Source organism: Pyricularia oryzae, chromosome 6, assembly GCF_000002495.2.
Source record: "Pyricularia oryzae 70-15 chromosome 6, whole genome shotgun sequence".
NCBI lineage: Eukaryota > Fungi > Ascomycota > Sordariomycetes > Magnaporthales > Pyriculariaceae > Pyricularia > Pyricularia oryzae.
Window position 1 is genome coordinate 431,394 of NC_017853.1, and position 19,842 is coordinate 451,235.

Below are 19,842 nucleotides of genomic sequence, written 5' to 3' on the forward strand. Positions count from 1 at the left end.
TTCTTCGCATTGTCAAGTTTTGCGTTTTTCAACGCTCAACAAAGCCCCGGGTTATGGAGGGTCATCTGAAATGCTACCACGTAAGCGTGTGGGGGTCCAGAGGCCGTTGTCTCCATCCAATTAACCAAAAAAAGAAAGAGGGAAGAAAAAAGCCACCAGAAAGATCTTCAAGGTGCTAGAATTTAGTGCAGCCCTGCTAGGTCGAGATGTTGAGAATCTGCACTACCTGGGGCTAGCCCCACGGGGATGCATGAAAGGCGCTTTAAACAGCATGCATCATCATGGAAAGTAACATTGGTTTGTTTGCCCTTGGAGCCATCTACCTTCTGCCTGCCACTCTCATTCAGATCAAGGATGACTGATACCTGAACAGTTTCTTTTTTATCATATTGGGCCAACCCAAAGCATGGTTTCCTGTCTGCAGAACCCTCTCTGTGCAATCCGTGCAGGGAGCGCATTCACTAATGACAGACAACAGACCTCTGCTTGGATATTGTCACTTTCTTCCGGGGTTTTGCACCACTTTCTTACAAACTCGTCAAGCAGTCAGCGCAGGGCAACTACTTTCCGTTTGGCCTTTTTTTCTATTTTCTTTTTTCTTTCTTTTCTTTTTTTTTGCCGTAGCAAACTCCATACTATTTGGGATATTGTAGTCAGCGGTGGTGGGTTTTCCTATTTTTGACAGCAAGAAGCAGCTCCTTCGTCTGTGATGGGCCGTTCGCAGATCCAGCATGATCAGCCCGAATCTCGCCGATATCAGGTAAGGATGAACGAGCATCGGCACTGATCCGGTTGATCACGATAAGGCTCCGGTCTTTGGAACCCAACTCTTCTTGACCAACGTCCAGTAGGTATTGCAAATCTGCTTTTGCATCCTCCATGGCTTATCCACTAAAATCACTTCGTATCGCGCGAGTCAGGCCAGAGGCCGTAGCGTGTATCATGTGCGCAAATTGAGCGAAACTGTACGCGCCTACCGAGTACACTGCGGCTAAGCGACGGGGGGGGCCTAACGAAAAGAAATAGGACAGAGAAGAAAAAAATTGAAGGAAGAGCGCAGTGAAGCATTTCGCTTAAAGAAACAACTCCCGTTGGGGTTCAGGACCCCTTTATTCGATTGGCCATTTTTGGCCTCGAGTGGCGTCCATTTGCTCAGGGTGCTGGGCGCCGTCATGCACGGACGGGGAGTGGGTATGGGGGCTGGGCTGTCTGGAGTGGGCGGGGTGCTCGATTGAGACGGCTTGGCTTGGGGAGAGAAAAAAAGAGAGAGAGGGAAAGAGAGGGCGGTCAAGGCATCTCCCGGCTTTGGCAAACCCAGATCGCCCATAGTATATCGGGGGCTGATGGATCGGAAGAACCATGGTTCGTCAGTGGGAGCTGGCATCGCAGATCTCACGTGTCAGCTGATTCGGAAGGGCGAGGGATGGCTGTAATGCCTCCCAAGAGCTGACTGTCTCCGTGGTACTATCGCTTGCTGTTTGTTAGCTGGCGGACAGCACTGGGCAAGCATAGCCGCATCTTCTTCTGCCTCGTGCGGAGAAGAAAGAAAAACACAGAAAAAACGGGGTGGCTTATACAGAAATCCACAATGGACCCTGACAAAGCCCATCAACGTTGCCGGCTGAGCCGGAGCGACAAAAGACATCCAGCCCCGTGAAACAGTAGCCAGAGAGCCGAAGAACAAGCATGCGAAGTAGATACATTAAACTACATGACTGAGTCGTGTAGGAGAGCGCCCTATGATGTACTTATACCACATTCAGCTGTACGAACGATGATCCCTGGGGGATCTCTTGGCCATAGCTCCTGAATCTTTTAAACATCTGCCTCAATGCATTATGGGGTACATGTACTTTGGTCAAACCTCCATGTTAGCTTAGCCGAATTGGCCAGTCGAGAAGGCCATCATGTGGGCTGGGTGTTGACTGTTGAGAAGCCCCTGAGGGTTAGCTAGAACTAGCACTCTAAGCGAGGACATCCATCAGCTGTACTACTTGAGCAATTCGGTAGTGACTGGGGGGCGCGCCACCCTATGCTCTGTGAAGCACTTTGCTCCCTAGTTCTGCCCACATTGGCCCACAAGCCAAGATGTATCGTGGGATGGATCAAGACAGAAGCCGCGGAGGTCTGGGCTGAGAGAGTCTCGATAGAAATAGGGCCGTCTTCGTCCCACGTCTGGCCCGTGGAGAGGCGATGGTAGGGCACCTCTTCACTCACCATACGTTCTTTTCTTGTAGAAGCTTGTCTTTTGCTTTTGTTTACTTTCCCTTCTTGATTTGTTGCTCGGGCTTGCCCTTTGCCTAACCATTGCCTTTTTTTCACTTCCTATTTGGTCCTTTTAGGTCTATTTTATTTCAGATCAAAAATACAATTTCATTTTTAACCCTTTTTTTCTTGAGTGAAAGAACCATGCGTTTCTCAACCATACTTTCCGGGTGTCTCGTGCCCGCGCTCGCCTTGGTGGGCGCCCTTCCCCAGAGTGCCCCTTCAAAGGAGTGCATCGCCGATCCTCTGACGACGGACACGTGGGTGAAGCTCAAGCTGGACGATGTGATGGCCAAAGCCGGTGCCAAGGTGACGGTCAAGGAGAACATGGTTCAGGGCCTTGCCGCAAGCCTTGGTGCGCCCAACTTCTTCTGCGGCCTGGATAATTTTTGCAACGCCGGACAGCCATGCTCGCCGGTCAAGCTTCCCGACTGGTACGTCCTGGTGGCCATGCAGAACTGGAACAGCTACATGAACTCGCTCAACACGGCCATCACCTTCGCATCCAGCATCCTGTCCCTGACCCTGCCCGGCATTTCTACCGATTTTATACCAACAGTGGTGGACAACATCACCCCTTTTAAGATGATAGTTTCCATGATCGGCTCTGTGATTAGCGCCGTGCCGATCGCAGGTCCGGTAAAGGACGGACTCGGCAAGGCCTCCCAGGCCGCCAACTCTCTGCTAAGCCTTTCCAAGCCCCCGATCCCGGCCGACAAGTTCCTCACCTGGAGCAATATTGCCGGCTCCCTCGGCGAGGCCGTCAAGGCGTACCAGTCCTCGCTTACCGGCGCCTTCAGGACAGCTATCAACGCGCCATTCGAGGCGCCCAACGGCATGGGCCCGCTGCTGCTGGGCGGCCAGTTCCTGGGCGTGTCCCAAAACATCACGCAAGACGACGTGCAGGGCCCCGTCATCGAGGCCCTTACGCGCTTCGCCGTCAGCCTGGCCCTGCAGTCGCAAAAGGTGTTTGTGATGCGCATGACGGGCCTGGCCCAGTGCCCTCCCAACTTTGACACGCCGGACCGCCTGTGCCAGCAGGACGGCGACACCTTCACCACCTTTTCGCTGTCGACGGCCAACGGCGAAACCACCAAGCCGGCCACCGACTTTGCGCAAAAGATGAACGACAAGTACGGCCTCACCAAGGATGTTTACCTGCTGGGCGTCGCCAAGTGCTTCGACGACAACGGCCAGAAGCAGCTCGCCATCCCCTTTGACGACGGCAACCCCATGCCGCTCGACAAGAACACCCCCTGTCTGTTCAACCTGTTGATGTGCCCCATGACCGTCGCCGACACGTTTGGCAGCGATGGCATCGCCAACACCTGTCGCAACAAATATGGCGTGCCTTTATGAGCTGTCACTCGAACTATGTGACGGTTTTACGATTGTTGGCGGAGGCTATAAATATAGAAATAATACATTGTTTCCTCACACATGTGCTGTCCGATTTTGAGTGCCATTTCTGAACCGGCTTTTTACCTTGGCAGCTCACCGGAGTCGCCACAATATATTGTCTCTGGCTGACAGCCATTCATCCACAGGGATGCATGCACTGATAATTGGGCACTGCCCATGGGGAAAGACATTAAATGCTTAACCCTTCGCTCGGGATACCCCGCACCGTCCCAGTCCAGCGGATCCCTGGGTTCGGCCGGTAATGAGCAGAGGACCCCAAGATGTTGTTGTTACTGGCAAGAGAGATGTGCAGAAATTCGATTTGCTTCAAGCGACTTGCTTGCTGATATTTCTTTGTTTACAGCGGGCCCATATTCAGCAGCAAAGAGGCCGAAACATAACGTGGGTCGACTAAATACTGTAGTTCTATCGGAACAAAATGGCTTACATCCCAAGGCACCAGTACCACTAGCCTAAATCCCCCCCTCAAGATTTACTCCGCACTCGGGGTATTGTAGTCCGATAGGAATGGCCCCCAAAGTGGTCCTCATCTGGGCAGTAAGGCCTACAGGGAGGGGACATTGTGTGCATTTTTTCTCTTCTTCTTTTGTGTCTGATTGTTTATATGTCTTCTTCACAATACAACTCGGAAAAATTTACCTCATTTATACACAAACACCACAACAAAAAGAACCATGACTGGCAGCAAGCCCAAAAAGCGATACGCCTTGGTCGGCACCGGCGGCCGCGCTGGCTTCTACTACACGGCCATTGCAAAAACTTACAGCAGCACCTCGGAGGTGGTAGCGTTCTGCGACACCAACCAAACCCGCATGGACTATGCCAACGCGCAGCTGGCGCAGCTTGGTCACGGGCCCGTCCCGACCTACAAGGCCCCGGGGGATGGAGGGTCGGCGTTTGACACCATGGTGGCCGAGACCAAGCCCGACGAGATCATCGTGACCACCATCGACCGCACACACCACACGTACATCGTCCGGGCGCTCGAGCTGGGCTGCAACGTGGTGACGGAGAAGCCCATGACCATCGACGGGCCGCGGTGCCGCGAGATCTTTGACGCGGTGGAGCGGACGGGCAACAGGGTCCGGGTCACGTTCAACTACCGGTACGCGCCGCACAACACCAAGGTGGCCGAGCTGATCCGGTCCGGCGCCATCGGCACGGTGACGAGCGTGCACTTTGAGTGGATGCTCAACACGTCGCACGGCGCCGACTACTTTCGCCGCTGGCACCGCGACCGCCGCAACTCGGGCGGCCTGCTGGTGCACAAGTCGACGCACCACTTTGACCTCGTCAACTTTTGGCTGCGCACCCGCCCCGCCACCGTCTACGCGCAGGGGGACCTGCGCTTCTACGGCCGCGACAACGCCGAGGCCAGGGGCGAGACGCGCTTCTACGCCCGGGCGCACGGGTCCGACGTCGCCAGGGCGGACCCCTTTGCGCTGCACCTCGAGGACCACCCGTCGCTCAGGGCCATGTACCTGGATGCGGAGCACGAGGATGCCTACCACAGGGACCAGTCCGTCTTCTCGGACGGCATCAGCATCGAGGACACCATGAGCCTGCTGGTGCGCTACCGGAGCGGCGCCGTCATGACCTACTCGCTCACCGCCTACGCGCCGTGGGAAGGCTTCCGCGTCAGCTTCAACGGCACCGGCGGCCGGCTGGAGATGGAGGTGGTGGAGAACAGCTACGTCAACGCCGGCGGGGAGCAGGCCGAGGAGGGCTCGTTGGAGAGGCGGTCTATCGTGCTCAGGAGGCTGCTGCAGAAACCGGAAGAGATCGAGCTGCAGGATAGTGTTGGTGCGCATGGCGGTGGCGATAGCGTGCTGCTGCAGGACTTGTTTGGTGAGCCCGTGTCGGACGAGTATATGCGGGCGGCGAGCCATCTCGATGGGGCGCTGAGTATTCTGACGGGAATTGCGGCGAACCGTTCTATTGCGACTGGTCAGGTGGTCAACGTAGACGACGTTTTACATATCCCATGAGACTGGATTCGAGGACGAAGATCTTACATGACAAGTAGCTATTCCAACAGATATGAACTGACTCGAGTTAGCCATCGATTTACTATGTGATCATATCCCAGTGGAGTTGAGCTGGAAGAGTAAGAGTTAGATACAAAATGAAAGAAAACGAAACTCCAAAAGGGGAAACAAGGTGCTCTCACAGATAACTATGACCAAGAAATTAATACTTCATACCTCGTCCTAAAGATACATCGGTGTCGCCTGGCGCCGTTCTCCGACAGCACCATCATATCTTTATTTGGTCTGGATCCTGACAATATCACTGTTCCCAGTCCAGCCCTTCTGTGGGCACTTCTTCTCCTGTTCAGGGTCATCGATAGCCTCCCACATTCTTGCGCCTTCGGTTTCGGCCTCTTTGGACCTTGATTGGCCTGGGTCGAGGGAGCAAAAGTCAGCATTTCCTCAGTGTAGCAACGGCAACTCATTCATTGGCAAACATGAAGAGCACGGCAAAAGACAACTTACATAAATAGTGGCCCATGGCGCAAAACTTGATCCCGCCGGATCTTTTTTGTACGCAATCTTCCCCGGTGATCTTGTATGGTGCATCTCTGCGCTGCACTATACCACCAGACAGGCTTTGGTATAGTTCTTGCCCAACAACAACTTTTGCAGGGAACGGAACTGCTAATGATAATGTTGTCAGATGAATTAGGATGAAGATGTATGTCGATACTGACGCCAATAAGTTCATCTTTGCTGTTAGTGGGCTTGGGAACTCTTTCGCTTCTACACTGTTCTAACAATATGGGTAAAAAAGAATTCTGAACAACCCCTTGCTATATTTTATATTTTACAAAGGTAAAGCAAAGTCGACTGATTATCAGGTGGAGGAAGATACAGAGCAAAATATTTGACCACGCTTCCCAACAACAAACTACAGCTACGTCTGATGATGTATAATAACAAATTCTGACGGTCCGTTGCCTATCGGTCCCGGAACATCAGTTGTCGAAGGGGCTGCGCCGTGGTTTCCTGGGGGTTAGTAAGATTGTGAATCCTGACTGGAGGGGCAAGTGGCGGAGCCAACGGCCAAGAATGCGCAATAAGCGCTCGGCGGGCATGAGGTCGACCTGATGCAAGGCCAGCGGTAAGGACGCGACGTGAACCGGCTTCTTGTTTAGCATACAGTTATAGACGACCAAAGGGAGTGGGAAATGAGATGTTTTGAAGAACGGGATGAAGATTGGATTTAAGCATCCAGCCGCGTGCCCACCACCTCAAGCTACGTATAGTATGAAGCAAGATGGGTATCTGATTAGTGATTACCTAGTTAGGTAGAATCATGACCATGACAGTAGTTCAGGGTCTCATATCAGTCTTCGTTTGACTTGTCTGAGTATCCAAAGCTTTGCTTTAAGTCAAGATCAATGTGAAGTCTTGTAAATACTTGCGACGCTTTATTGCAACGGCGACGACAAAAACCGACATTCAAATCTTCCTTGCGACCTTGTTTAATTCGTAATTGACGCTGTGCCTGCCAAGCCTGCAGCTTCTGAAAGATGCTACCAAGTGTTGGAATCAGAAAGGTTCTCTAAACAGCAAGTAGCATCTTGTGTACAGAGGTTGGTTGGCAGGCAGGCACTTAGTGAGGAAGAGGCAGAGCAGAGAGTCACAAAAATGATCCGAACCAAACAAAACATCGTCATCAGCCTGACCTCAAACGGTCCTGCTTAGTGTGTGCTGTGGCTCGTGCCCCCAGGTTACTACTGCGTACTGCGTGCCGTACCATCCCTGTTAGCGATCCCTGTCGCCTGGCGCCCCGCATGTGAATTTAGTGGGGGTTCCAAAAAGTTCCTGGAGCTTGGAGATGCGATCCAATTCATCGCGGCGCGTCAGAAAAAAAAACACCAAAAACCAAAAATCTAATTCCGAAAATAGAGTAAAATCAGAACCTTGATACACTTGGGGCTATATGGCCACTCGCGAAACAGAGCTTTCCCGACACCCTGTCCAAGCTCACGCCTCCTAATTAAACCACTGACGTCACCCAATCCTTAATTACCGGCCTTTGACGGCCGCACACGAAAAAGCCCCTCCAACAAAAATGTCATCATCCTCAGAAACACCAGTCCCGACACCACCAGATGACCCGATCAACATCCCGAGCGGGACCGCCTCCCCCGGTCTCGTAGGCGACGACGACGACGAAGATGACCCCATAGTAGAAACCTACAACGTCTTCCTCAAGCCCGAGCTCCCCGCCCACCAGCAGCTCTTCGTCCTGCAGCACCCGAACCGGTCCTCGCCCTACAACAGCGCCGCGACCGAGCTCCGCCTCAAGCCCAACAGCGGCATGGTCGAGCTGGACATGCCGCTCAACACCGGCAGCGCATACGACAAGACCAAGGGCGTCACGTGGGGCAAGGCCCTGTCCCAGGTCAACACCGCCCGGTCCGGCAACGCCACCATGGGCCTGGCTGGCGGCTTCGGCGTCGGCGCCCCGCCCATGAGGATCGCGCCGGGCGAGAGGAGGCGGAGGGATCGCGAGGACGATGATATCGAGGTCGTTGGTGGTGGCATCAGTTCTGCAGACTTCAACGAGGCCCTCAGGAGGGACAAGGTCCTCCGCACCCAGGTCCTAGGTGGAAAGATGAACAAGACGGGCAGGGGTCAGACGAGGTACATGGTTGGCGTCTTCAGCGGCGGTAAGTTTGCTTCACTCGCCACCGACATCCGTCTTGGAGACTCGATCCGATCAGACGCCTAGCTCTTTTGTCTACCAAGAAAACAACGACTGACACAATGGCGCACCCCCTATTCTCCGTGTTTAGAAAACGTCCACCTGACACCGATAACAAACCTGGGCATGATGCGGCCCCAACTGCACCACATCGACGCCAAGGCCGACCTTGAGCGCGCGACGCGCCGCACCGAGGGGCCCGGCTCAGGAGGCGGCGGCTCGACGACGGCGGCAGCGGCAGCGGCCGACTCCAAGGCGGCGGCCGCGCGCGCCATCCACATGACGGTCAAGTCGGCCGGTGCCGTCGAGAGCGACGACAAGCACGTGGTCGAGACCATGGCGGACAAGCTGCGCTCCGTGCACATGGAGCCGTGGCGGCGCCTCGCCTACGTCGACGAGAGCACCGACGACGCCTGGGCCCTGTACGAGGAGAGCTTTGTGCACCGCGGGCTCGAGGCCGCGGCGGCCGTCGTCGCGGGCGAGGGCGGCGCCGAGGGCGAGGACAAGAAGCAAAAGGGCGTCGCTGGGGCCGACGGTGAAGGAGAGGACGAGACGGCGAGGCTGGTCGATCGCGTGCCGAGGCTGAAGACGGAGTGGGACGAGAAGACGTTGATGAGCGTCATCAGCGGAAGGGGTATACCTGAAAAGACCACGCGGGGAGGCAATAAGGCTTCTGCGATGGATCTAGACGATTGATGTACCATAGGTACCCTCGGGAGATTCATATATCTTGTCTACCTGCCCTGCGTTGATGCATCAGTTCAATCTTGAATTGGGCGTCGTAGATCCACTGCGAGTATGATGTGACAATGAACAATCTCAGGCTGTCCTTACGGACACACTGCCTTGACGATTACCCCTTCCTCACCCTGAACGCTATACAAGTGTGGCATCTATCTGATGAGCTCAGCCCACTGACGTACATGAGACTGTATGCAAACGTAGACATTAACACTTGAACTTGCTGCAAGTATGTCTACGGCCATAGTCAGCGCCTACACTATGTTTCATGCCCTACCTATACTAAGCGCAATAAAGAAATAGACGACCATCCGTGTTGTCCTGAAGTCCTTCTCAGCATCATGCAAGTGTAAAAAGTGTTGACTTCTCAGTGCCAATCAAGGCCCCAGACCACCTCGCAGTACTCCAATATAATAAGCGAGGACTTGACAGCCTCACGATTCAGCATAACGGTAAACTTTAGTCATTGTAACTTAATTCATTCTCCAAACCCGCTCAAAGGCTGCCATATTTCTGTCAACCGCTGTCACTTGCTTCCCAATCACGCCGTTTCCTTTTGCACCCGGCCATGCTGGATACCACCAGACACCAAACATTAAATACAAGATCCCCAAAGTCTACCCCATAGGCCAACCAGGTCCATATCATATCATTTGAGGCATGGCTCTTGTAAATCTCCAACGAACCAGATTCTCATTATCAAGTGACACAACCACTTCTTCTCATCATTGGCTTCTCGGTGGCTACATGCTTCTTGCATCTGCCTTCCCATAACTTCTGCATCCGCAGATCAGCTATATGAAGCTTTGCGGAGCATCTTAATGTGATCTTCCTGCTTCATAGTCGCATGAGATCACCGCCGGACCCTGCATTGGCCACTGACACGAGTCAGGATGCCGAAGGGTCATTCATCTGCCCGTCGACTGTTACTCAAACAAACCGGTCATGCTCAAATATTTGGGCCGGTTGATGAGATTGCTGAGAAACAAAGGACGCCGCTCAAAGCTTTCAAACCAGCAACTCGACGTCCAGACCGATTGAACGCATGAAAAGATTAACATTTTGAAGTCGGGCTTGAGCCATGTCCTGTGGCAGCGTCTTGGACAGCGCAACGGTATCCATGACACGGTCCTTGACGCCCAGCACAAGCCGCTGCTGCTGGTCTTGGTTTGCTCCAATGCCAAGGGCGGCAAGGAGCTGCCAGACGTAAATGTCCTGGCCCGAGTTCACGGAGCCAGGGAAGATTCGTGGCAAAGTAGGTTCCAGAAGCGTGAAGAAATTGTTGTACGTGTTGTTCCTGTCGTAAAAAGCCAGTTAGTCTGATGCCACACGCTATCAGGGATACATTGGTTCTTCATTATTATACGTACCATTGCTCGATAAGTTGTTGGGGAGCTCCGCCTTGCTTGAGAATTTCGGCTCGGCTAAGGATCATAGTGAGCATGGAAGCACCAATCCTGGTACGCGCAATAGTATCCACGCTGAGACCTGAGATAATACCAAGAACGCCCGTTACGATGTCCAGGTTGAGCTCATTCATGAAGTTGAACAGAGTGCTCATCACAGCGACGGAAAATAGCTCAATGTTCTCGCGCAGAGCTGCATTCAAAAGCGTCTCGCCAGCGTCTGTTGCGGCGTCACGAACAACATCAATCTTGTCCAAGTGAACAACGATCATGGTCAAAATGGTGCACCGCTGCTCGTACGAAATGTGGCGGAATACGCGAGGTAAAGCCTTCTTGCCCTTGGGGTATGAGAGAAACGCAATAAAGGGGTGGATTGCTGTGGCTCCAATGGGCTCGTGAACCTTGAGGTTGGTCCAAAGCTGATTGTTCAGCTGAGCTGCACCCTGCTGCCACTCCATTTGAACCCGAACGAGCTCAGGATCCGACGAATCATTGGGAGGCGGCATCTTGCGGTCGTGGTCCTCCATCCTCATCAATGTTTCGTAAACCTTCTCAATATCACTCAAAACCGTCTTCCGGTTGATGATTGCCGAATGTGAAGGTGCTTTATGCGAGCTACCAGGGCGATTTGCGTCAGAGGCGCTATCGGTACGTTTGATGTTGAGTAAAGGCTTTGGCGTTTTGGCATTGCTGAAGGATATCTTTCCCAGACTACCCTCGATGACGAGCTGCTTGTTCTTGGGCTTGCTCTTGGCCGCTTCCACGGCTCGCTGAACCTGCTGCTCCATCCGCTGAACGTGGTTTTCGGGCCCGCGGTTGTGTCGGCGCGCACCAGCTTGACGGCTGCCTGTCTGGTACAAGTAGGTCTGCGCAAAGTTGTTGAGAGGCTGCCCGGGATGCTGACGGTGTCCACCGCGAATTTGACTGTGAACCTGGTAGTAGAAATCCTCTGCGATGTGGTCATCTGCTCCTTGATCCATGGGATTACCGGTAGCAGCAACCAGTTGTTGCAGCTGGATTCTCGTGATGAAGTTCTTGTCCTGGGGAGTCATCAAACCGTTGTCCTTGGAAAGCATGAAGATCTTGTGGTTTCGCTTTGCTCGGCGTGCCTCAGCCTCCAGATACGCATTCTTCTCTTCGTCGCTGAGCTGGGACAGCTGCGAGGGGTGCGTAAGAATACCAGTCTGCGAGAAAGAGTTTTGTTGTCTATGCCCTTGGTGGTTTGGCTGGGAACCAAGCCTCACATTATCTCCAGGATGACGATTGGGGTTCTGAAGGATCTGCATAGGCTTGGTCGATGGGCCCTGAGGAGAGGGCTGACGGTGGGCTTGAGCATGGCGTTGCTGTTGGGGCGCAAGGCCTTGGGGAAGACCATGCGGCATGGAATCGGCTGGCGACCTGGACTGCGGTCTTTGAAGGATCGCCAACGACGGCTGCCCTTGACCATGTTGGAGATGCGCGGTGGGGGAAGGCACATGGCGAACCTGTTGCTGTTGAGCGTACAGATAGTCGGCGCCCTGCTGAGGGAGAAAGCCTTGGTGGGCAAGCTGGCCATGACCTGGGTAAGATCCTGGTGCAGCAAACTCTGACGGCTGGCTTGATTGAGCTCGCATAGAAGCCTCAACTTCCTCCAGGCTCATCATCTTGCGACTAGCACTTGCAACAGGAATAGGAGCAGGCGCCTGAGATGCTTGCTTCTTGGGCGCCACGCCCCAGAGCGCAGCGTCAACCTGCATGTCGGGAACTGGCTCCGACTCCTTGTACTTCTCATAGCCTGAGCGAACTGGCCGTGGGGCGGACTGCTGCTGCATGGAATACTGGTACTCGGGGATGGGCTGCGCAGGTCTCTGAGTAGGCTGGCTGCGATTGTACCTCATGTGTTCCTCATCGATGGCGTTGGCGACTTTGGCGGTCTGGCCGAAGAAATCAAAGTCCTTTCCCACCTTCTTGTCAGTGGAGTCACCTCCACCAAAGGTGTCATCGTTGAACGCATCGTCCGTCTCATCCAGTTGGTCTCCAAGCCCGTCATAAGTATCATCGAAATCGAGCGCTTCACCACTTGAGTCCTGACCAAGGCCGGCGAACGGGTCGTGGGCTTGCGAGAACCCGGGGGCGCCTTTGTTGTGGCCCGACGTGTCGAAGCCGAAGAAAGACATGATTGCCAATGAGCAAAAGGAACGTGCTTGCGAGAGACTTCTGAGCTTTGCGACTGTCAGTTTGTGTATCTGGCAACAAGCACATCAGACTTGGAGCCAAATGCAGAACCAATTCAGGATCCGAAGCAACGGCATGTGAATTTCGGGTAGTTCGCCGAAGTGGCCCGAGGATTGCGCCATTTGAGACCGAAAAGCGCACCTATCAGTGGCTTCGACTTAAGAAGAGTCCATGAATTTGGGGTTTCTTACAGTTACTGTGAAATCAATATGATGTACGTCGCAGCTCGAAGCTCTACCATGGTGATAATGAAGCGAGACAGATATACGATCGAGCGGTTCGTAGAGAACAACAACGCCGGAACAACCACGAAGGCGATCCAAGCTTGCAAAGAAGAAAGACCACGAAAAGACAAGATTCCGGAATGAGGGAAAGAAACAGAAAACGGGCGAAAGCCTTGTAAAAGTCCGCGTTGGCCCGGCGAACGAGGTAGCTAACGACTGCGGGATTATGGTGCGTTGCGACAACTGGCGACGACGTCAAAATCCGATGGTGGGGATCGAGGCGTGGTGGAGGTGCGGAGGCGGCAAAGGGTCCGTGCAGGTGAGAGATGCAGATATCATGTGACATGTCACGCGGGAAGGGATCCTAGGATTTCCAGACTGAGAAGCCAAATCTGGTATTACGTCGCGACACAGAGTGAGCGGTCAACTAATATTGATCCAACCATTGTGAAAATGCTGGTTGGTGTTAAGAAAATGTTCATTTTGCAACAGTTGGCCGAGTTCGGTCCCACAGAGGTTAGGATAGGGGTTAGGTTAAATGAACAAGGCAATGCGGCTGCACGCACCCGAATCATCATTCACAAAATATAAATAAGCCGGCGATGACTATCATATCAATGGTCAATCGTCATACCTTGGCTTTCCTCGTTCAATTTCCTTGTGATCCGAGCCCCAGACATCGCAACAAATTTACACTTCACACAACAGAAAACGATAGACCAAAGAACTGTATACCCAGTGGATAGGTACCTCAGCTTATGTACCTTAACTTACCTACCTAGGTACCCTGGCATAGCGCCGGCTGTCTCCCGATACACCCGCGAATATGCTTGTGAATCGGCATAAATGACTTTGGGTTCAAACAGGGGCGGATTTGGGTAGGTAGTAGGGTGGTATGAAGGGGAAAATGAGATGGCATGGAGCCTCGAACTGTCACAAAGATTCTGGCTCAATCGAGCTTTCGCTCGGCTTGCCAAGTACGGATATCGACTTGGATGGGCCAACCCTCATAACAGGCCATATAAAGACGGATCGTGAGAGCTGAAAAAGAGGCGAGACAAGTCTTAAGTCCAGCGATGGGAAGGATGCATGAAAAGGAATCGGGCGCACACTGTGTTCGTAGCGGCAGAGCTGACTTTGTAGAGGCCTCATTCAGATCTGAACTTTATAAGGGCACTGTGCCCCTAATACGTAAGGCAAAATTTGCCAGACGTGACTCGACGGCTGGGGAAACGAGCTGCCTGTGCCGAAGGTCTCAATCTATTTCGTCGTGTCGACGTGGCACTCACTCCCTTGGACGCCAACTTGCGCGCAGCGGGTTGCAGCACACCGTGGCCCCACAATTGTATAGGGGTTTCTTGCGTGGCATTTGCCCTTTAGCTGTCATCCCCTTTCATGGACCGCCCAGTCCGGTCTGCCGTAGACCAGCATAGTGCATACCCGGGCCTGCAAGCTCACATCTCGATTCCACTCATTTTTATTTGGTATTCTGCCATCATCTGTATTCGCCAACTCAACCAAACCATTGGCGCAACATCCTGTTGCCACAAATACGAAATTGGACTAGACCGCTCAGCTTGGTCGAAAAACTCGCAATGGGCTCAGAGTGAAGTCCAATAACAGTTACCTTCAATTGACTACGTTCTTTTTCTTCTTCATTTTTGTTTCTTCGTTTCTGGCCCCTGTTTTCGCAGCGAATAGTCGCGATCGCCCCTTGCTAGGTACTCCGTACACTTGTCGGTTTCGAGGCGGTCATACACCACCAAGACCACATACCCTTTATTGCTCGACAATCTGCCGAGAGCCAACCTACACACCTCGACCGGCTCAAAGGTCCATTGGTACACTCTTCAGTCTTTCAGTCCTTGGATTTTATCTAGAGCTTCAACATGGCGGCCGGTAGCGCTCGCTACGTGCGATATCTCTTGATCGCCTTTTTCGTGAGTTGCTGCACATTAAGACATGACTGTATTGATCAGGTCGGCTGCAAACTTGTACTGACAGACAACCCACTCATCAGGTTCTCGCTGTATTCTATTTCGTTTCACACTCTTCTTACGATGTAAGGCCAGATCAGTATCCCGGCGGGAGCGGCGACATCCAACAGAACCAGCCCGCTGCGCAACAACCTGCCAAGGTTGACACCCCAAAGGTGGACACACCCAAGCTCGATGATGCCCCCAAGAAAGATCAGACCTCCCACAAGCCTGCCGTTGGGAAGGTTGACTCGGGCAAGGCGGCTGAGCACCCGATGGCTATGAAGCCCGGCCAGCCCGAATGGGAGGATCTCGTGAGCGTAGCACCAGGCCCGCGCATGAATGCAACATTTGTCACGCTTGCCCGTAACTCGGATATTTGGGAGATCGCCGACTCGATCCGCCAGGTCGAGGATCGCTTCAACAAGCGCTACAACTACGATTGGGTCTTCTTGAACGACGCACCTTTTGATGACGAATTCAAAACAATCACCACTTCGCTAGTCTCTGGCAAGACGCACTACGGCGAGATTCCCAAGGAGCACTGGTCATTCCCTGAGTGGATCGATGAAGAAAAGGCCGCCAAGGTGCGCGAGGACATGAAGGAGAAGAAGATCATCTACGGAGACTCTGTCAGCTATCGCCACATGTGCCGCTTCGAATCGGGTTTCTTCTTTCGCCAGCCACTCATGATGAACTACGACTACTATTGGCGCGTTGAGCCCAGCGTCAAGCTCTTCTGTGACATCCACTACGACCCTTTCCGTTACATGAAGGAGAACAAGAAGAAGTACAGCTTCGTCCTGAGCTTGTACGAGTACGTCGAGACGATCCCGACGCTCTGGGACAGCACCAAGAAGTTTATGAAGAACCACCCTGAGCACATTGTGGAGGGCAACACCATGCAGTTCCTGAGTGACGATGGCGGCGAGACCTACAACAAGTGCCACTTTGTACGTAATGCTCGATCTATTTGGTGCCTTTTCCTGTTTACTAACCTCAGCCGCAGTGGTCCAACTTCGAGATTGGCGACCTGAACTGGCTACGTTCCAAGGCCTACATTGACTTCTTCGAGTCTCTCGACAAAGACGGTGGTTTCTTTTACGAGCGCTGGGGAGATGCCCCTGTTCACTCCATTGCTGCCGGACTTATGCTCAAGAAGGAAGAGGTTCACTTCTTCAACGACATTGCCTACTGGCACGTTCCCTTCACACACTGCCCTACTGGCGACAAACTCCGCGAAAAGCTCAAGTGCACATGCAACCCCAAGGATAACTTTGACTGGAAGGGCTATTCTTGTGAGTATCCGAGTTCCAAAAAGAAAACCCCGTTTCAATGATTTGGATTTTGTCCTAACACCTCAACCCAGGTACTTCGCGCTTCTTCGAGGCCAATGGAATGGAGAAGCCTGAGGGTTGGGAGAAGCAGACAGACTAGAGGGTGGGGTTTTGAGAAAGCCGTAGATTAAAACCTCGGCTTGGGGGATTGCTACGATAGATTTCACTTGCATTGAATGGGTCGGCCGCTTAGATGGATTTTTAATGGCATTTATACTTTTTCTCGGAGATACAGGCCGGTCGATCGATCCAACAAGGATTTAAAAGCACAAAACTGAGTCACGGGCGCTTGAGGGCACTGGGACACGAGACGTATTTGGATGGAATTTAGATATCCGTTGATATGGTTCTGAGGGAGACGGACCGTATACTCACGTTGCATTTTCCAAATGGATCCTATTCTTCACGGGATTGAGCCTAAGCAACGTGTTGGAATACCTGGTGATATGTTTTGACAACATGGTATTTTGCCCCAAATTGTTCGAAATATAATACACTGATGTTCATTACACAGGCAGGCTGAATGCCGCAGTACTCTTTTTCGAACTTGGCCTAACAGCAACTTCCGGCCATTGTTACATGCTACCCTCACTTAAGTAACCGCCTTCTTCGGCTTCTTGGTGCCGTATTTGCTCCTGCTTGAGCTACGGCCTGTGACACCGGACTGCAAAAGAACCTCCATGTCAGCTACAAGCCATCCGTGATATAGATACCAGGTCTGAGCTGCAACCCAGCGTATGCAGGTTTGCGCTAGAAGGGACGAGGACCCATCAAATAACTCACCAAGTCGCCAGCACCCCTGATCAGATGATACCGCACACCAGGACAATCCTGACTCCTTCCACCGCGAACGAAAACAACAGAGTGCTGCTGGATGTTGTGGCCCTCGCCGGGAATATAGGCGGTAATCGTTTGACCTGTGGACAGACGGACACGGGCGGTCTTTCGCTCGCCTGAGTTGGGCTTCTTGGGCCGCGTGATTCCGACCTTGATGCAGACGCCCTTCATGCAGGGGGCGCGAGCGTTGGCAAGAGCGGGCGAGACGGCGTGGCGAGCTCGTTGGGCTTTCCGGCAGCCCTGTTATGATGAAAATCGAACGAGACGAAGCTGGTTAGCAGGCCTGAGACACAATAAGTGAGCCAGACATTGAAGGTTGGGTGTGATTTACCCTAAGAACTTGCATCAGCGTCGCGCATTGTGGTGTCGTGCTCGCGAATGTCCGCCTCGGAATTATGGGCTTCAAGACTGGCTTAGGTGCTATGAATCGAGGAAGAGCAGGCCTCCGGAGGGCCGGCGTAAGGAGTTGCCGAAGGAAAGGGGCCGACATTGTGGAAACAGCCGCCCGTAGAATATATCACGGTGATTGATGCAGTTGCTGTCGCGGTTAACTCGATTCTGAACTTTTTGGTTAGCCCAGGCAATTGGGCCTCCCTGAATCGCACCTAGCTCACATCTATCCCTGCATTCAGGTGGCAGGGTTCATTCTCGGTGAATTGTATTTCCGTGCCCGAGCGTCACATGAAATCCAGCCAGGTATCCAGGATGGCGTATGCCAAGACCGACTGGAAATGCCATAAGTAGTGTCCACACATACAAAGAACTCCCCTGTTCTCTGGCTAGCCTCGGCTGAAGATCTGCAAGTCAGCCAAGGCCGCCGCTTCCACCTCGTCGGTGCGGGCGGACCTAAGACGAACTGGCGTTCAGTCTCGACTTGTAGTCTGCATCGATCAACCTGCAACGAATTTCTTTAGATCTGGCAACTAAGGGCAGAAGCTAATTTCTTCGTTGTTTTATTTCTCATTCCGCATCTGACCTCCATTCACCCAGTCATCGATAATTTGGGTTTACTGCGTATCATCAAAGTATTGTTCGATTGTGCAGGCTCACCTACTTACTTTGCTCACACCATGTCGTCTATTGCTCGAGTTGTTCGTCCGGCGGCGATCCGGAGGAGCCAGGCTGCCGCCTTTGCTGCTCTGTCCGCCTCGAGAAGGAGATGTGTTGCTCCAGCCGTCCCTAGCATGCAGCGGTAGGTTTGCACGTAAATCCCCATTAAGTATGATGGCCTTATGCTCAACAGTCGTTACTTTCAGTCTCGCCCGTACCTTCTCCAGCAGCCCCGCCCGCCGCTTCGACCTCCATGACCTCACACCAACACCCATCACGCACCTTTCCGAGACCGAGGCGGCAATGCAGGAGGCGGTTTCCAAGTTCGCCAATGACGTCGTTCTCCCCAAGGTGCGCGATATGGACGAGGCCGAGACGATGGACCCCTCACTTGTCGAGCAGCTGTTTGAGCAGGGCTTGATGGGTGTCGAAATCCCCGAGGAGTACGGCGGCGCCGGGATGAACTTTACTTCTGCCATTGTTGGAATCGAGGAGCTGGCACGTGTTGACCCCTCCGTGTCCGTCTTGGTCGACGTACACAACACACTCGTCAACACGGCAATCATCAAGTGGGGCTCTGCTGAGCTCAAGAAGCGTTTCCTCCCCCGCCTGGCCACCGAGACTGTTGGATCCTTCTGTCTGAGCGAGCCGGTGAGTGGGTCGGACGCGTTTGCGCTCGCGACCAAGGCTACCGAGACAAGTGATGGATTCAAGATCTCGGGCAGCAAGATGTGGATTACCAACTCGATGGAGGCAGACTTCTTTATTGTTTTCGCAAACCTGAACCCTGACAAAGGCTACAAGGGTATCACGGCTTTCATAGTAGAAAAAGGCACCAAAGGCTTCAGCATCGCCAAGAAAGAGAAGAAGTTGGGCATCCGAGCAAGCAGTACTTGTGTGATCAACTTTGATGACGTCGAGATCCCCAAGGAGAACTTGCTGGGTGAGAGGGGTGCCGGCTACAAGTATGCCATAGGACTGCTGAACGAGGGCAGGATAGGTATTGCTGCGCAGATGACTGGCCTTGCTTTGGGTGCTTGGGAAAATGCGGCAAGGTAAGTTGCAACTCCACGGGGACCATAACTATGAACCCACAAAATCCCAATACTAACAACTTTTTCTCAAGGTACTGCTACAATGACCGTAAGCAGTTCGGTCAGTTCATTGGAGAGTTCCAAGGCATGCAGCACCAAATGGCGCAGTCCTATGTGGAGATTGCCGCAGCGCGGGCGCTGGTGTACAACGCTGCGCGCAAGAAGGAGGCTGGCGAGGACTTTGTTCGCGACGCCGCGATGGCCAAGTTATACGCGTCTCAGGTTGCAGGTCGCGTCAGCGGCCTGGCTGTTGAATGGATGGGCGGTATGGGTTTCGTGCGCGAGGGACTGGCGGAGAAGTTCTTCCGCGACAGCAAGATCGGCGCCATCTACGAGGGAACGAGCAATATCCAGCTCAACACTATTGCGAAGTCTTTGCAGAAGGAGTACACCTCGTAGGTCAATGGCACTGATTAGTTGGAGGTGGGGTGGCAGAGTTCTTCGTGAGTCCAAAGTGTGTTTTACCATACCATTAAACTAGATCTACTGTAGATGCCAAAATCTCAGTTTCCATGTTGGAACTTTTCCCTCCTACAGACCCTGTCCTGACTGAGAAATGCGGA

The 19,842-nt window shown here is 53.1% G+C and overlaps 8 protein-coding genes across 8 annotated transcripts; 5 read left to right on the forward strand and 3 right to left on the reverse strand.

Moving 5' to 3' along the window:
- Positions 1 to 2,409: 2,409 nt before the first annotated feature.
- MGG_08696 (uncharacterized protein) lies at positions 2,410 to 3,624 on the forward strand (the record flags this gene model as incomplete). Its single annotated transcript, XM_003719236.1, has 1 exon — positions 2,410 to 3,624. The coding sequence occupies one exon, from the start codon at positions 2,410 to 2,412 to the stop codon at positions 3,622 to 3,624; it is 1,215 nt and encodes a 404-aa protein (XP_003719284.1).
- Positions 3,625 to 4,284: 660 nt separating this feature from the next.
- On the forward strand, positions 4,285 to 5,895 carry MGG_08695 (NAD-binding Rossmann fold oxidoreductase). Its single transcript, XM_003719237.1, has one exon. It carries the CDS (start codon positions 4,362 to 4,364, stop codon positions 5,673 to 5,675), a length of 1,314 nt encoding a protein of 437 aa, XP_003719285.1. The 5' UTR covers positions 4,285 to 4,361; the 3' UTR covers positions 5,676 to 5,895.
- A 56-nt stretch (positions 5,896 to 5,951) lies between these two features.
- MGG_15375 (uncharacterized protein) lies at positions 5,952 to 6,411 on the reverse strand (the record flags this gene model as incomplete). Its single annotated transcript, XM_003719238.1, has 2 exons — positions 5,952 to 6,088; positions 6,183 to 6,411. 2 exons carry the CDS (start codon positions 6,409 to 6,411, stop codon positions 5,952 to 5,954), a joined length of 366 nt encoding a protein of 121 aa, XP_003719286.1.
- Positions 6,412 to 7,549: 1,138 nt separating this feature from the next.
- MGG_08694 (uncharacterized protein) lies at positions 7,550 to 9,265 on the forward strand. Its single transcript, XM_003719239.1, has 2 exons — positions 7,550 to 8,365; positions 8,492 to 9,265. Exons 1-2 carry the CDS (start codon positions 7,765 to 7,767, stop codon positions 9,094 to 9,096), a joined length of 1,206 nt encoding a protein of 401 aa, XP_003719287.1. The 5' UTR covers positions 7,550 to 7,764; the 3' UTR covers positions 9,097 to 9,265.
- A 290-nt stretch (positions 9,266 to 9,555) lies between these two features.
- Positions 9,556 to 13,255, reverse strand: MGG_08693 (topoisomerase II). Its single transcript, XM_003719240.1, has 3 exons — positions 12,953 to 13,255; positions 10,512 to 12,748; positions 9,556 to 10,438 (listed from the first exon to the last, which is right to left on the reverse strand). The coding sequence occupies exons 2-3, from the start codon at positions 12,701 to 12,703 to the stop codon at positions 10,150 to 10,152; spliced, it is 2,481 nt and encodes an 826-aa protein (XP_003719288.1). The 5' UTR covers positions 12,704 to 12,748; positions 12,953 to 13,255; the 3' UTR covers positions 9,556 to 10,149.
- A 1,177-nt stretch (positions 13,256 to 14,432) lies between these two features.
- On the forward strand, positions 14,433 to 16,895 carry MGG_08692 (alpha-1,2 mannosyltransferase KTR1). The gene is made up of 4 exons (XM_003719241.1): positions 14,433 to 14,925; positions 15,006 to 15,914; positions 15,971 to 16,259; positions 16,331 to 16,895. The coding sequence occupies exons 1-4, from the start codon at positions 14,875 to 14,877 to the stop codon at positions 16,396 to 16,398; spliced, it is 1,317 nt and encodes a 438-aa protein (XP_003719289.1). The 5' UTR covers positions 14,433 to 14,874; the 3' UTR covers positions 16,399 to 16,895.
- On the reverse strand, positions 16,582 to 17,740 carry MGG_08691 (30S ribosomal protein S12). The gene is made up of 3 exons (XM_003719242.1): positions 17,467 to 17,740; positions 17,082 to 17,375; positions 16,582 to 16,962 (listed from the first exon to the last, which is right to left on the reverse strand). Exons 1-3 carry the CDS (start codon positions 17,623 to 17,625, stop codon positions 16,891 to 16,893), a joined length of 525 nt encoding a protein of 174 aa, XP_003719290.1. The 5' UTR covers positions 17,626 to 17,740; the 3' UTR covers positions 16,582 to 16,890.
- Positions 17,741 to 17,895: 155 nt separating this feature from the next.
- Positions 17,896 to 19,811, forward strand: MGG_08690 (short-chain specific acyl-CoA dehydrogenase). Its single transcript, XM_003719243.1, has 3 exons — positions 17,896 to 18,327; positions 18,392 to 19,240; positions 19,312 to 19,811. Exons 1-3 carry the CDS (start codon positions 18,206 to 18,208, stop codon positions 19,676 to 19,678), a joined length of 1,338 nt encoding a protein of 445 aa, XP_003719291.1. The 5' UTR covers positions 17,896 to 18,205; the 3' UTR covers positions 19,679 to 19,811.
- Positions 19,812 to 19,842: the final 31 nt, after the last annotated feature.